The sequence below is a fragment of the Struthio camelus genome, chromosome W (genome assembly GCF_040807025.1).
Source record: "Struthio camelus isolate bStrCam1 chromosome W, bStrCam1.hap1, whole genome shotgun sequence".
Classification (NCBI taxonomy): Eukaryota; Metazoa; Chordata; class Aves; order Struthioniformes; family Struthionidae; genus Struthio; species Struthio camelus.
This window is the reverse complement of record NC_090981.1, coordinates 13,449,726-13,467,078: the sequence shown is the minus strand read 5'-3', so window position 1 is coordinate 13,467,078 and position 17,353 is coordinate 13,449,726. Positions and strand designations below refer to the sequence as shown.

The window sequence follows — 17,353 nt, the reverse complement described above, 5'->3', positions numbered from 1 at the left end:
TGCAGGCACTCTTGTTGTGCTTTTATTTATTTATTTTAAGGTGTCCACAATTGGTGCCAAAACCTAGGGAGACCACTAAAAACCTGAAGCCTTTGGCCTCATTGTGTACTGAAGATAAGCAATACCATGCTCAACACAGACACACACTTCACAGAATATCATTCCTTACACTTATAAGAAAAACAATATATACATATTACATTCATCAGAAGATTCCCACACTACAGGGAAACCGATGCAATGGAAACTATGACCAAAGAGATGGTCTTTTGTGGTTTTCCTTTCTGGACTCTGTTTTTGTATATTTGGAGACAACAATATTTTAGAGTTAAAATGCTACTGACTTAAATCGTATGTATAGCATAGAGTACCAGTACTTCCCATTTCATTCCACACTGAAGACAGAGCTATTCCATGTCAATATTCTGGTGACAAAGTCCAAACAATGCTATCCTTTTCTGATATATCAAAAGCCACTTGATGGCATTCTAGCCCTGTATTACATGATTCCTTATGATTTAGTGCCTAGATAGCCGAGTTGGTAGCACTCTTGCCCACAAGCCAGAACGCTTATTTAAATAACAGATCAGTACATGGGCTCATGGCCAGTGGTAATACAACACAGCAGCCTGTACATTACCCTTTTAGTAGTGTCATCAGATTCTGGGTGACTGTCTAGTGGAAACGAGATACTACGCCCTCTGTAAAATTAAGCTAACAAGAGGAAAAAATAAAATAAAATCAAGTCAAAGTAATAACATCAGTGTCCTGGCACCATTCCTCACTTAATATATCAGTTTCTAATGCTCAAGAATGTGTGTGAAGGCTGGTGTTCAACATAAGACAGTTTTACTGTCAGCATCTTTGTTGCTGAATATTAGTTCTTGTTAAAAGCCCCTGCGTGGCTTTTCCAGAGAAGAGGGAAGTCCTTTTTCCCCCTGATGCAGGACAACCACAGCTCCCCTCTCAGTTCTTTGCCAGCACACAGGAGAGCTGACCTGAAACAGTGGGTCTCCTGGGCCATTAAACACATCGTTGTGCCTCCTGGCTGAAATGGAAGCTGGTTAATGTACTAAATCTTTTGCCCTTCTCAAGGGCCTGCAAAGAGTATTTAATTATCAATATAGACACTGGGTTGCTAAGAACTATCTGAGGACCAGCACGTCTCCCTCTCCCAAGTGCAATGAACAGCTGACAGGTGGTAACAAGTTTTAGTCATCCTTAACTTGAGGCAGACCTGAACCCATGATCTAAAGGTGAAAGTCTCTATATCCTGTTACCAAGCATTTGTGTCTCAGTCCCAGCATCGCAGTCATCATGCAATAAAATGCTTTGGTGCATCTTAAGTGAGAAGCACTCAGAAAACCAAAACTGCTCACCTCTAGTACACATTTTCACAACGCTGGTGCACCTTCCCCAGTAACAAAAGTGTGAAACTCAATTTGTTTTCATTGGCACAATTTCTGACTCAGATTTCCACTGACTTGCTAACAATTTTGAAGTCATTGGGTCATTCCATTCATGCACTAATTTCTACCTCAAATGTCACTCTTATCTGTATGAACTTTCTCAAAATTAGCATTCAATATTTGCATGCTATTACATTAACATGCTTATAAAGAACTCTGGAATCTGCTACTAGAAACTGCAGTCCCTTCTGTACAGAATAATTTTAGGAGTAAGTTTGACCTCTGCTACACTAGCAGATCTTGATCCCCAGGCAATGAATGACAGCCAAAAATTACTGCTTGTTAATTTGCTGTCCAGTTATTCAAAAGGCATGAAGTATTTCTTTTTCCGGATATCTTACAATGTTCCATTTCAAATTACTGGAATTGCAGCATAAAGCCTATGGTTTTGTTATTTTTTTGATATGAACGCTACCTTTATTAACCATTCAATAGCTACCTTGTATGTGACTGCACTACAAATAGCTTAGTAGAGAGCAAGCTCTCTCTAAAAAAAGAACATTCCTGAGAGCCAAACACTTGGAATAAAAATGTTTCTCTACTAAGTGGAGGACAGACCTTGATAAATCAGAGCCAAGCTTCCAGAAGTACCTACTGGTTTTGGAGCTTGTTTTTGTATGACCATTCTGAAGTGCCTGAATGGAGCAAAGTTTTCAGGAGAACCTCCCTCCTAAAGACTATGTTTCCATTTGAGCACTTGAGGAAGAATAAGTAAATGAATAAATAAAATCAACAAGCATTCTTCCACTTTATTTGAAAGACATTATACTTTCCATTTTTACAGCATTGCAAACATATCATTAGAGCAGTCTGGTTCAACGTTTTGATGTTGACAGCTCAAAGCACTGAAATCATACCTCTAATAGTCATGGACACCTCACACTTTGCATTTTCTTTTCACCCTTCCAAAAGATACCTTTTTGATGAATCAGACATGCAGATCAGCACCTTGCAATGCTTCCATTACTGCTTGAGCAATACCCAGTAAGGGCAACATCTGCAATATCTGTTATCACCAGAATGGGACTAGAGAGGAATTAAACCCTCCATGACTTGGTAAACATAAAAACAAAGATGAGTAACATACCCCAGTAGGGTCACCTGAGACTTAACCTTTACTAACCAATCTGAAAAAAGCAGTCGTGTGCAGAGAAAGACGAACTCAATCGGGACTTGCAAGGGGACTACCCAGCCTCTCGTACATCACGCCACCTCCAGCACCCCACAGTGGGCGGTGCTCACAGGGAAGTCACAGGCTGCTTGCCTCCTCTTCATCACCTTCTCTCTGCTGGGCCCGTGATCAGGAAGGGTCTCCCTTATTCCATCTCTCTCCACAGCCTCCACGTAGTACGCCTCCCTCTAAACTTTAACTGCTCTACTCCTCTTCCTCACTTAGTCTCTCTTTGTGCTGTTCCCATGCCATTTCTACTGCATGCGTACATTGACGCTTCTTAAAACAATGAAGCCAACTTCAGTCCTTTACAGTAGTATGTGTATAAGGCATCCAGCCACAGCTTCAGCTCCCTGTCCTAAGTGTGCACCAGGACTAGAAAAACGTCACCTGTCACATAGCAGAAGGCAGTATCTAAGGACATCAATGACAATTTCAATTTTTATTAATAAAGGAGCACACATCTCATGACAGCAAAACAAAGCAGCCAAGTACTAATCATACATGATTGAAACCACATAAAAAGAAATTGAGATACAAGAGCTGAAGTTCTCTGGCAGGTATGAAGATTACCCTGCCTCTTATTGGGCATGGGAAAATAACAGCCTTTTGATTTAAAGCTTCCCATCGCTGTCACAGGAGTTCTGGCTTTGGGTTCTCTTGGATGTCTGAGCTCATGTGCGCTGCTCATCATGTTCTTTGTCAGCAACAGTTTTTCTGCACACAGACAGCGTGTCCTGATTCTTCCTAACAGAGGAGCAGGTAATTCTAAGAAGGTGCTATCTTACTTTAAACAATGCTTTCTCTAGCACTGACTGGCAGAGTACAGAGGTAAAACTGTTTGAAAGACTTGCAAAACACTTTTTGATTGAAATTTAAGGTTATTCTGTACAATAAATGGGACTGGTTGGCATATCTATTTCCTTAAAGCTTTTAAAATGCTGTTACTTGTAGAGTCATCAGAACTGGTTTTGGTTTGCATGGTCAATCTCTGAATTTAACTATTGGTTGTAAGACACTATCATGTACATTCTGATTTTCTAACAGTGCTAAGGATAGATCTCTGAAGTCCCTCAGGGTTATATTATAAATAAAGTTTTTGCTACCTGCACTGATTTTTCTGCTCATTTATTTCATTGTGCAAAATAGAGACATAATAGGGTGTGTCTGAAATGGAACTATCAAAAAAAAGAGTCAGAAATGATGCACTACAAGAGTTGGAACATAATAGTATGCAATCAGTGTTTTTAAGAGATTACATGGTCATTCAAAGGGCTGTGCAACAGCTCAATGAAAAATGATAACCTTTATCACGTAATTAAACACAATTTATGCTAGCACTGAACTAAGGACAGTCAGAAATTTCATGCTGCATTTAGGTTCTCTTGCATGACATTTACTCCACTTAATACACATATCCACATTTGTATAGTTCACCTGTAATAGCAACAATCATGCCTGCCCAGGTTAAAACAGCCTGCACTCTACCATTTCCCTTCCCAGCATCCAAATAGACACTGTAACATGAATTAATTAAACATAAAATTCAGTAGCTGCTTACTGAGCTGGGACACATGTCCTTGGTAACAGGATATGAGCTGTTCACCTCTGGGTCACTGGTTCTAATCCGGCCAGGAACAATAGTGACCACAAGTTGTTTACCATCTGACAGCTGTTTGGTAGCTTATGTGAAATGAGTTGGTGGTCTCAGTCCATTTCCTAATGGGCAGGTGTCCATATTATAGAAAGCCACCATCATAATTGCCATCCTTGTTGACCATTTCAACAAAAAGACTGGGGAATGAATGGATATGGAGAGTGAACAATCCTTTCTTCCAAAGAGGTGATCCCTTCAGGTCAGAGCTGAGCCAGTTTTTGGTGGAGGAGCCTAATTATAGAATTTTCTGGGTGAAGCAAAGAAATAAAGGACCTTAGACTCTACTTCTTCCTAGAAATCAGGGAGAAGATCTACAGCTAGTGTAGACTGTTGCAACTCTCTAACAGTTCATGGTCCTATGACAATTTACACCAGCTGATGAGCAAAGCTGAAATTTTTACTTTTCAATCATTTAAGAACACATGAATGTGTTCTTAATAACAGGTCAAAATCCTCAATCATACTAAAAATGACTGAGGTTTCCAGGAGGTCTGCTGAGAAGATGTAAAGGGCTTCAAGGTCTAAATCTAATTATTTAAAAACAGCTGAATATAATTATTTTAAGTTACTTTAACTTGACTAAGAATCTACATGGTAATATGTTAAAAATGATTTGCTGTGTTGTTCCACAGCAGTCAGCTTTCCTCTAGATCCAACTTTTCATTTAAACTCTCAGTGCCCTTTCCTCAAATATGTAATTGTTTTCCTGTGTGGTTAAAAGTAACATTTTAAAGTATTTTCATCTGTACTCCTAGGATAGCATAAGTTTAATCTGTACCTGGAGTAGCACAAAATTTGAATATACTTTTTTTTTTTTTTTTTTAAAAAGGAACAGAAAACAGTCAGGATGAACTCTTCATCCAGAACCTTTCAGGGAATACCATTTCCTAAACTGTGCTTTTAGGAGACAGCAAAACTAACATATAGAAAAATGAAAGGAATGAACATGTTATGAAACAGGGTACAGAAGTAGAACTGCTCTCGCTGTTGGACACAATCAGGTCAGGTCAGCACTCCCCCAGCATCGAACCTGCTGCCTGTCACAACTCCCCCCATCTCAATATTTCTTACTGGCCACCAGCTCCCAAAACAGTGCTGCATTTGTCAAGAAGCCCATTTTTCATAGTTTGCTTGCTATTTGCACCAAGCAGTAAAGAGCACATTCAACTTCGTGCAGGATGCACTCAGAGATTCCTGTCAGATACACCAAGAGTGTGACCATATGGCCAAGTTTATTCTAGAACACAAAGGACTGGGAAAGAAAATTAAACAAATGAACAAAGTGACCCCACAAAACGATCTTTACTTTCTGCTTGCAGCTAGCCTGACCATTCAGACATTTTGCTTTGCTACAAATCCCCCCCACGTCGCAATAAACAGTCTATTCTCCCATTAAATGCAGAACTTTCTAAGCTCAAGGAAGAGAAGGAGATGTGCGGCTGGGGTAACAGTGGAGAGTACATGCAAGCTACTGGTGATTTTATTAACCTGAGCTCCCCGCAATCAGCAGAGACCCCCTGAAACCCCCTGCAAGAGAAGGCAAGGGCTGGCAGCATAGCACTCCACCAGTGTGTTTGGCCTGCTGTATAACATTAACCCCAGCTCCCTCACTGGCCTTCTGCGAAGCTGTCATGGCCCTGCTCGCAGCCCTCTTCTCACCACTGTGCAGCCCAGCCCCCTTTCCTTGGCTTCCCGCTTGAGGCCACATGGGGCAGAACACAATGAATGGCCCCAGCTTCACATGCAGGCTCCCCCAGCCTGCAAGGAGCATCATGCTGCACTGATTTATTTCCAGCACTGTTCCTTCTTGCTGCATCTGTGCAGGGAAACACACATCACTGGGAGCCACTTTCATGATTTTGTTGTGATCAGGATTAGCTGGATTAGGGGTTGATTCATAAGGACCCCCTGTGGCTGTGAGGAAGTTTCATCACAAGGTCAGCGTGGTGTGAACTATATTCTGTCAACACCACCACTCCTTATAGCTGACTACAAAAAAAATACAAAAGAGAAAAGTTGCAAATGTGAAATATATGAATGAACACTTTACAGCAACAGAGATTTACAGATTTCCCCATCAGCTGTTGAAAAAGATACATACACTTCAATGCTGTGTTCCTTTAAAACTAGAAACTTGTATTAGTCATTTTTAATTTATAAAGAATTCAGTGGTTTAGGAGGCAGGAGGAACCTGAGGAATAAGTGTAGCAACCCACACACAACCACAGAGGAACCAGTCATGCAGCTTGAAGACTGTTGCACTGTTGAGATTTTATTACATATAATGCTGTCACCTTCAAGACTTTTTAATTCCCAGCCCCCTAAGCACAATAAGTAACAGAGATGTAAAAAAAGAAATTACAGGTTGGAATGCAGCAAGAAGCTGAATTCAAGTTTGTTTGGTTTTGTTCCTTAAAGCACAATTACCACACTCTTACCTTTCCCCTCAAAGATCCCCCTCTCCCAGTCATAATGACATAACTCAGAGACAGCAACACATTTGTAGGCTGCATGATGCAAAACAAAATCTATAGTGAAAGAGGGGGACTTTTGTTTTGTGTGCGTGTGTGTAGTTTGGGGGATTTTTTTCCCCTCTCTCTCTCCCCAAGAGCAGTCCCTCTTGCACAGAACCAGGCTGTTCAAAGCCTTATCTGTTATATTTTTCTGTCTGTCTTTCTCTTCAGTTTAGCACATTCACCAACAAGAGAAAAGGGGGTAAAGCAATGGAGTCTTTGACCCGCAGCTGTAACACAATACTTTCGCACAGCCCTGTCGACCCCTGACATAAATTTTTAAACCGCAGCTGCCATTTACACACTTAACATTACCATATGTATAGCCTACTCTGTGCTAATTATGCTAATCACCTGTCTAACTCTCTGCTGCGAAAAATGGTTGTATTTAGCAGTCCACTGCCTACCAATACAGCTTACTGTGTGGCTGAAATGTACATTCAGATGGCCCTGAATGGCAAGATTTTTCCACGTTGCTGGCCTCATTCAGACCACAGAAAAATTTATTCAAGTCAACTGGTTTTGGTCCGCAACAAAAAAGTTACGAGAAAAAAAGTGAGTGTGTTCCTGCCCTAACATTCTAAGTCTGCTTGCAAGCAAAATGATAAATCAATCGGTGTGGGAAACAAAAAGGGAGAAAGATTTATTTTGCAAGTCATGCGAAACTGTAGCCTATTTAAAAAAAAAAGAATAAAAAAGGTCATCCTATTTCCCCAAATCTCTAGAAAGAGCAGTTAATAGATGTTTAGGCTTGATCATAATTCTCTCAAGTAGCTTTTATCTACAGTTAGAAGTCATAATAAACAATGTTTTAGTTTTACTTTGTTTCTCAATCTTAATAACTGGCACCAGAGTATCATATTTTCTATTATTTGCCTCTTAAAGACCATCAGTTTCTAAACAGCAAAAGCTTCTTTTATGAGTATAGCTTCCCCTCAAAAAGTCAATAAAATTCTAGACTAGTGTAAATGAAATCAGAATCAGGCTCAAGTGGACAATCAAGACAAATGCACAAGAAACATCATCCAGGAAAATATGTCCTTTTAGAAAACTGTATGCTTTTTTTGCCATTATAGAAAAGGTAACTTACAAAGAAAAATTCAAAGTTGCAATGGGTGGGTTTTATTATATTATCACAGTGTCAGTGGGAAGGGAGAGGTTAAAAGAGTTCCTAAAGCTTATTTTTCTTATGGCTATCTCGCTGAGGAGACTACACCGAGATCTGCATTTGGATTACATTCCTGTAGCTATTTAAATACAGTTCATCACATACAAATAAGTTTCTATAACCCCTTTCCCCTCTACACACGCCTAAGGAAGCTATAGCAACTCAGAGATTTGTCAGATAACCCAAATGTAAATCTGATTACTGCATCACCCTTGGCAATTTCCTTTTAGTTCAGATTTGTGGAATCTCTTTTCAACTACTTTACGTGTTATTTAATGACATGTTCATGTACAAGAAGGAAAAATGTGCAAATAAACCTCCTATATCCACTACTGCCTCTGACAGAGATAAGCACATTGGAAGGTAATTCATTCTTAATATACACCAAAAGATATTTAATTAAAACAAGAACAGCTCTGCAATGTTTATATCCAGAAGGTGCAGTAACACACCCAGTCTTTCCATTACACAGTGTGAGGTCAAGGAGAGCCCTATGCCTCTGCCGTCCTACTTCCCATCCTTTGTCCACTCTGCTTCCATGTGCATGAGATCACTGCTCACAATAAGGTAAAGTGAAAAGTTTTGCTTTTTTCTAATATTTTACATATTACATCCTTGTTTGACTAAATTAAGCAGTCTCAGCCAAGCCACATCTTGCACTCTAGCATCTCAGTTTCAGTTATTACTATCTGCCAGTCCAAAGCACTAATTTATCTGTGCTCTTTCAGCTCCAAAATACTGGCTGTGCAGCCAAAAATACAAATAACACTACATCTACTGTGCTTATTTCAGAGCACATGGATTGTCCCTCTGTCTTTTTCCTCCCCCTTCTTTCCCCCCCCCCCTCCCCCGTTTCCCCTCCCCTTTTTTTCTTCCTCTTTTTAAATAGGAGATGGACCACCCTGCTCTCATGGCACAGAACACTATTTATATTGCAATACTTGACTGTGTAATACATCCGGCATTTTTGGGCAGAATTCCTGAGCTAGGGGCCAGAAGTCCCTAAGCAATGATTTAAGGAGGGGGGGGGGGAAATCATACAAGTGGACTTAACAGTGCTCATTTCTAGTTTGTTGCACTTAGCTTTTGGTTACTGACTGAAAAGCAGAAACGTATCAGACTGGTAAACAAGAAAAGGCTGTTTATCTTACTGTTAATAAATGAAGACCATATTCCAGTTCAAGGGCTCAGTTCCAACTTCAGGTATATGGGTGTTCAACACTGCACATGTCTTAATATCAGCTTTTTCTTGCACATGAGCAATATACAGATGTTTCAAATATACAATGACGACTTGTGTATTTGAAGCTAGAATGAAGTTCTATACAATTTTCTAAAGGATCAGCACCTTTGCAGGAGGAGTCAGGTTATGGTTTTCTTCATTCCCTTACCTCTTACATATTTTGCTCAAGGACTGAAATAACTAAGTTTTCACAAAATCAAGCAGAAGTTAAAGCTAAGACATTTGTTCTAAAAAACAAAGTTAAAATAGTCCACACATCAAAATGCATACATGGTCAACAGTTTCTATAAAGGGCTTTTTACCTCAGAAAACTACTACTACTGTCAAATTCAGGATGTTTACAGCAAATGAGGTGATGCTGAATAAAAATAACAGAAAAATAATAACAAGTAAATTGTATTTATGGATATTAAACCTTTCTGTTAAAGAAAAAACTAGGCTTATACAGCTAAGAAGAAAAATATATGATATTTTAAAATTCTGAATTCAGCATTATTCCTTGCAATTCTACTCCACCTATTTCTAGTAAAACCCTGCAATACACAATGGGCCAACATTATTCCAAGTCAACATCACTGCATGAGCATCAAGGATGAACACAGCTTATTCTATCTGGCATTCATCATTCATGTTTAGCATATTTTAAGTGGAATAATAAAACTAGCATAGATCACACAAAACAGGAGCAAAACATTTTCCCATTCTCCTTGATTCAGGGGCAGAGAAATAAAGCAGCTATTTTAAGATACTATGCATTTTCAGTACAGAAAAATCATACTTCATATCACTGGGTTCTCTCTTGTGAGGCACTATCTCAGGAATCTGCTCCCTCAGTAAAGCATCAACAGTAGAAACTTATGTAGTGTCTATCAGTAATAGTGAAAGCTGTGCATCTTTTTGAACTCTGACAGGAGACTACACTTCTTACTGCAGAACTGTCACTTAGCCATTAAGGAGTTTTACTGGTTTCTTCTGGTTTTCCCAGATAGTTGCTAACAAACACACATGGGGAAAGACCTCCTGCATAGTACAAGACTGGAGAGATTAGAGAAACAAAGAGAACCAGATGTATTAAAGATAAATAAGGAAGATTAAGAAATATATATACACAACTGTAATCACACAAGGTAGACAAAGAATAATGAACTGCTTAGTAGAATTCTGCACTTCAGCTCCTGCTGAACTCCCAAAAGAGCAGCTAGGACCATGTATATCTTCATCTTCATCTACAGAGAGAAAACGCACCATGCAAAGGCTGGAAGATTGAACTTTATTATATATGCAGGAGAAAAAAGCCTGACAAGGAACAGTACTGCAATGTCTATAACCAAAACAGTACTTTAACCAATCAGAATATTCTTAAATAGCTAGCTGTGGGGCAGAAAACTTTAGAAGTACAGTTTTACCTGAGTGCTCACAGGCTGAAGTGCATAATTCACCGTTATGTTAACAGGAGTCGTGCATAGAAGTCCACAAGTGTCAAGATGAGAACATATTCCATTAGATGCCAGAAGGAAAGCAATTGCAGACACATTAAAACTAGCATCCTAGCGGATGCAGCTCTAACAAGTCATAGGAAGGTCAGCTTTGAAGGAGAAATCCAAATGAAATATAAACATGGCATGGTGGAAACCAGACAAATCTCCCATAGCTTTGTCCAGCTAGCACTAATCTAGGCATCAAATGTGGTGCATAATCTAAACAAAGGGATCAGTCGGTTCATACATCTGGAAGCTGTCATATTTTGGAGCCTCTTAACAGTTACGTGCAACTGAAACATCCACTTGCGTGTAATAGTCTTTAAATTTGTTGAGTGGTCAAGAATTGTTATTATATTCCCCCTTTCTGGGGAGCCACCACAAATACTATTTAATAACAAGGCTTGGACCATCTCTTCCCATGGAAAAAAATAAATCAGAAAAATAGATGGAGCCAGGGTGAGGAGTTAGAGCTTGCCTTAACGCACTCTGTTGAAAGCAATTTTGAGTGGCCGTTGCTTTTAGAGTTCACTCTTGTCTGAACCCAGTGTCTGCTGAGGAATAACGAGAAAGGAAGGCCCGTTCTATTAAAAAAAGAAAAAATCCCCTTAACGGGTAACAGGAGCTGTTAACAGACCTCAGATCGCTCACCAGCACCTTTACATGGCACCACAACTCCAGCAGGAGCCATACACACTGCTGAGTGGACCTTACCTACATTCCCTCTGCACCTGCTCAGCAGCAGTGGCATAAGGAGACCAACAGGAAAGTAATGTGGCTTTCAACTGCACTATTTTACTCCTGAATTTCTACACAGAAATCTCCAAGCTCTCCAGTGTTGCAAAAATGCCCTCTCACATTGTTCGTGACCAGCAAAATCCCCAGGGTGCAGGAATTCTCTCAGAGTTCAGAAGAGGGGAATGGTGCAGCCAAGGCAGTGCCCTCTCTCAAACACACATGTTCCAACAGAAAAGAAAAACAGATCCTTCCAAACAAGGATCTATAGGGCACATTTTGGCACAGACATTAGCCACAGCATGTTAAGGTTTGGAGATAATAACAAAGATTAATTTACTTGAAGTTCCAGAAAATTAAACTTCTCTGAATTTTGAAAGGTAAACAGGAATCATACTACTGTGCATTTAGAGCATAGGAGGGGTGCCAGTTCTGCAGAACAAGGTCTTCCTCTTGCCATTCCCAAAATAGGTACAGGGTGCGCACCTGTCATGTATTGCCTGGTGCAGTTTTGTACAAATGCTGGGCAAAGGCCTGGCTACACTAAAATCACTCCAAGTTCTGCCACTGTCTTCCATTACTTCAGAATTTCACCCTTTACCTTCTCAACAACCAAAGAATGGCCACATGTGATACCTTAATTGTGTTAAAATTCTTAAAGATGAAAGAGGAATTTTAAATACTTTTTTTTGATGCATGAGCTTTACAGCAATGAGTATCAACCTTGACCAGAGTAGACTGTATCTAAACAGAGATGGTTGTTTGTTCTCTATACTCATTGAACCCTTGGCTTCTCTGAAGACTTCTCCAAAAAATTACTTCTAGTAATTTTAGTGATGTGGACACCTGTCAAGATGGAAATTGACAGAAACCCCCAATAATTTTGAATTTAATAGCTAGCCTTTAAAAGAAGGCTATGTGTCCATATAAGGAAAATCCTTTACACATATTTTCTTAACATATTTTAATATATGGAAACGGAGGGAGTTCAACTTCACAGGAACATAACACTCATCATCCTGTTGCTTTATCCATAAAAATTTGATAGTAATCTTCAAAAATAGAAGCATGGACTGAAACACTCTTTCATTTTGAACAATTAACTTTAAAAAAAGATTTTAAACTTCAAAAATCTATTACCTGGATTACCATCCAGGTGTTTAGAAACTGAACCACAGGAAGTTCCATCTGAACCTGAGGAAAAACTTCTTCACTGTGAGGGTGACTGAGCCCTGGAACAGGTTGCCCAGAGAGGTAGTGGAGTCTCCTTCCCTGGAGATATTCAAAACCCGTCTGGATGTGATCCTGGGCAATATGCTCTAGAGGACCCTGCTTGAGCAGGGAGGTTGGACTAGATGATCTCCAGAGGTCCCTTCCAACCTAAACGATTCTGTGATCCTTTGGCTGACATATGGGAACACCACTGCTACTTTCCCATTTGAGAGACAACATAGTAAGCCACAATTTATTCAAACAAAACAGTGGACTTAGAAGTTTTCCAGATAAACAAAACCTTTCAATGAACCCTTTTACACATGTTGACGGACACAACACAGTATCAGAGAGAATTCAGAGGTAAGCTCTTATGTCACCAGATACCTACAAATCTAATGGATTTGGTGTCATCTACCACTTGCAATCCAATTGCATCAACTTCAATATTTGTCAAAAGCTGTATTATAACCAGTAGCTAGCCATCTACAAACCAGACAAATACAGTAAATGATCAAAAGAGCTTTTTGTGTTCTTTTGGAGCTAAAAATCCCACTTCACCCCTCTGCTTCATGGACAGGACCAGTAGTCACAAAACATGATCAGAGACACAGACTCTGCCAGATTCCCCAGACTGCCACACAGCCCACTGACATGCCACCTCCAATTTACCAGCAGAGTAACTTCTGCTCTTCTGCCATCCACTCTGTGCCAATGTAGCGATGTAAAGGTAAGCACACCTTAAGCAGTACAACTCTACTACTGTGAACAAACTTGGGGAAAGGGTATGGAGAGAACTGAATTATTACCAACTGGGTCAATTCCTGCTAACTGTATTCAAACCAAACATGCTACTCTAGCCCACTCACATAAATTTGTCCCCTTGAAACAACAAACCCAAAGATCTATTCCACTACCTTTTTTTGTTGCTGTTCCTCCAAAGAATACTAGTGTAAAGTTAACTGACAGCATTAGGCAGAACTTGTGAGTAACTTTCCCTTCCACCTGCACTTGATCTTGATGGGTTATGCAAACTGAGAACCTATGGAAATAACACTGGTTCCTGACACGTTTGCACACTTTCCTCATCTTCATCTCATTCTTCTGTTGCACAAGTAGATTAAAACATTTTAAGATAGGTTATCTATAAATACAACAGTAGGGGCACTGAACTTTTGCTCCTCTAGAGCAAAAGAGAACAATACTACAGATAGCTCAAATCTTCACTTACAAGCTGTTTCTGTCTTACAGGCTCAATGCTAATTCACTCACAATTAGAATACACTTACTTTGTTGCAAGTACCAAAGCTGAACTTTATGTTGTTACCAAGACATTTTCCTTTCCTCCAGTCTGTCCTGTCCCTACCCATATCATCCACCTTTTTGCTTCAAACTGGCTTAAAGAAGGGGCTCTGCATATTAGATGTTGGTTAGCTTTGTGAAGGGGGCTGGCACCAGAAACCAAGAAAAAATTCAACTGAGCTATAGCTGGTGCAAAAACTGCAGAAAGGAAGGAAGGAGCAAGCAATATGATCTTTAACTTCTTAAATAAGGATAAAGGAAGAGCAAAGTGAGGAAAAAACCCAAAACAATGATGACATGAAATGAAGTATCAAGGAACAAGACTGGAGCATCTCTGCCTTTATGATCTGCTCCAATCAATGCCATTCAAGCAGTCAGATTTCAAGTTCCATGTAACAGAATCCTCTCTGGAGCCACAAAATCATCATATTTGAGATACAAAGGCTGTGAATTTACATGTGTGACTGCTGCTCAAATATCACATTCTTTCAGTGCCTACCAGAGTGGTAGTGGAGAGTGCAACCAGTTACAGACATGACTTCTTTTCCATCCAGTGTACTTCATAGTTATGAGTGGATGTTTCTAAAACCATGTCTGCATCCAACAAAATTCAGTCACAGAGGAAATCAATACAAAGCTTTTTGTTCTCTCAATGTTGTATGATATATAAAGATACTAAACAGACTCTACAAGTCCAGTATGAATGGACACCTACACACAGCAGATCCACAGCCATGCATTTTAATGACAGTTCTGTTTTCAACTAAAACTGTCAGTCCAGAATTTGTTTGCCCAAAAAACTAAAGTGAGCATCCCACAGTAGCAAGGTAGGTACATGGGGTTGACAGCCCTGCTGATGGGCTGACAGGAGACAGGTATGAGTCCTGGTTACCAAAGATGCTAGAGTCAGATTGAGAGAGGAGCGCTTGGGAAGCAGATTAAAAGCATCAGTTGTGGGACATATAGTAATAACTGAAGTACAGTAACTGAACAGTAGCCAGAGCAGGATTGGGCAAAAAGTGTGTTGGCACAAGTTGCGAAGGAGAAAGACTACTACAAGAAAACTGAAAGAATGAAGCTTTGGAGATCTGCTTTTCTTTTTCTTGCTTTGAAAGTTTACCTACCAGGTGGGTTTCTGAACTTCTTATGTAAATACTTCAGCCATAATAGCTTCAAGTCCAGACTACTAATCATTTATTTTGGAATGTGGATGGTCTTAAAACTCATTCAAACTTCACTACTTTTAATTAATTGTGTTATGGTTTTAGAGCGATCATTTACTTCTAGCAAACTTCAGTGCTATATTATGTTCCATGCCCCATGGTATTCAGAAATATATCATATAAAATCAGTCTCTTTATATAAAAATACTGACAATTTATTCAGCAGTAATCATTGTAAAAAGCTTTAGTAGCAAAGCAAAACTCATTTTATTGCAACCGTTACTTGAAATACATTTCAAGTTATTTACCATATTTGGCCAATATTGCTTAGTCTATTCAAACTCTTAGTTTGAACAAAATATAAAAGCAAAATAAGAGATCTAGTCTAATAAACAGTGCAATTTAGTCACTGCTTATATTAAAAGAAAGTTTGATCTAAAGGGTTCCTTGGTATAACAGCTTTGACAGCATATACTTTAAACAATAAGCTTATGAGTTAGGTATATACATGCACAGAAAAATAAAAATTTGGTCACTGCTTTCTACTTATGCATAGGAGAAACAGCATGTTCCACACCACCTCTTTCTATGCTTTTTCAATCTCAAATTCTAACTTTGCACCTCTTCTGCCTATACTTTAGTCAGAGAAGTATGCAATTGCTATATATTAGGTTTAACACCCTTGTTCATGACCAGAACATTTATATAGTTTCCACTGAGAAAACATGAATTAGCAAGGCCTTTTGTGTTGATGGTCATGTAGTGCTAGTCTGGGAAGACCAGAAATTAATTTAAATTCAGAATATTTTCTTTCATCTTTATTTGCTAACTTTTTTTGCAGTCTAGAAATAAAGGGGTTTCTAAATGTGGAGTTTTAATATTTACATTATTTAACTTCTGTTATGAAAACTAAACTCAACAGATGTGAAATTAAATAGGTCAACTCTGACAACCAACTGCATTATGAGTCAGTCTTGGCCATAAGAACTCCAAGGCCCATTTCAACTAGGGTTTATACTAGGAATTTCCCCCTGCCCCCATGAAGCAATAATGACATGAGAAGAGGTCTAAGCCATAACTGAACTAAATGGCTATTTTGCAAATCATATTTTTCCTTGAGAAATGCATTTTTAACTGCTGGGCCAGTCACACACAAGTTGTCAGGATGTTAATCAAGCAGTTTCTTTGTATTAAACTGTCTGGAAAAACAGGTGGCATAAGATGGGAGCATTCACCCCAGTAATATCAAGGTAATAAACCTCAAGGAAGAGTGCTGAATGAGACTGCAATCAGATATCATTTACCAAACATTAAAAAAAAAAGGCAGAGACAAAAAATTAAGAGCAAAAATTGACAAAAGAAACTTTGTCACAAGGGAACCTCACAAAGAATTAAGAAAAAGAGTGGAGGGAAAAAAAAAGATATTCACAATTGTTTGCATTAGTAATTAAGGTACACAACACCTAAGGACAGGCAGTTTCTGAATGCACATCTCTGACTATGGATGGGCTCCTACAGTCCTTGCTCTTTCTCTGGGCTGTGGGGGCCATTCTCAGTGCATTTAGGTTCTGAGACTACACGTACTAAAAAAAGTCCAGTTAGTAACACATTATTTTCCAAAACAGAAAAACCAATACTCACTAAACGACCCATGAACTTCATCCTGACCCCAATATGGCTGGCATCCACAAGGATGAAATCTGGTCCTCAATGCTACAATCCATCCACAGCGCAAGACAGACCACTTCCATAATACATACATAAACACACATGTATTTAGCAATGATTACTTGTACAGCTCTCCATATTAACTTTTATAAATTCTGCCGCAAGCTACACTGGATTTACGTCAACCAAGTCAGCCTGGTTTTGCATCAACACAGCTGAAGGGGGAATCTGACGCTAAGCAAATAGCATTCCCCTGCTGCCTCCATAAAGGAAAAACCGCAGCTTCTGCGAGAGGCGTAACCCCGAGCAAGCGGGAGCCGCCCCTCACCTCAGGAGCCCGCGGGCCGCGCCAGCACCACCGCGCTGCCCCGACGTGCGTTTGGGGGCGCCTATTTCGGAAGAAAACAAGCGAACCCCCAACTCCCAGGTACAGTTACCTCTCCTTTACCCACTGCCCCGCCGCAGCCCGTCAAACAGCCGGGCTTCGCTTCGCCACGCTCATTTTCTTTCTTTCCCCTCCCCCCTTTAAAAAACAAACAACAACAAAAACACCCTTGAGGCAAACGTTCCCTCC

The 17,353-nt window shown here is 39.7% G+C and overlaps 1 protein-coding gene across 10 annotated transcripts in view; it reads right to left on the bottom strand.

The window, feature by feature from the left end:
* Positions 1 to 17,353, bottom strand: part of LOC104146473 (protein patched homolog 1) — a 73,471-nt gene that overhangs the window by 47,392 nt on the left and 8,726 nt on the right. The window contains exon 1 of one of the 10 annotated variants that reach the window (XM_009678498.2): positions 16,753 to 17,338. The exons of 8 other annotated variants lie outside the window; for them this stretch is intronic. In XM_009678498.2, coding sequence (XP_009676793.2) covers positions 16,753 to 16,873 — 121 coding nt within the window. In that variant the 5' untranslated portion in view covers positions 16,874 to 17,338. Of the gene's footprint in view, positions 1 to 12,574; positions 13,071 to 16,752; positions 17,339 to 17,353 lie in introns of those variants that run through there. One more of the 10 variants, XM_009678499.2, reaches the window with a different exon arrangement.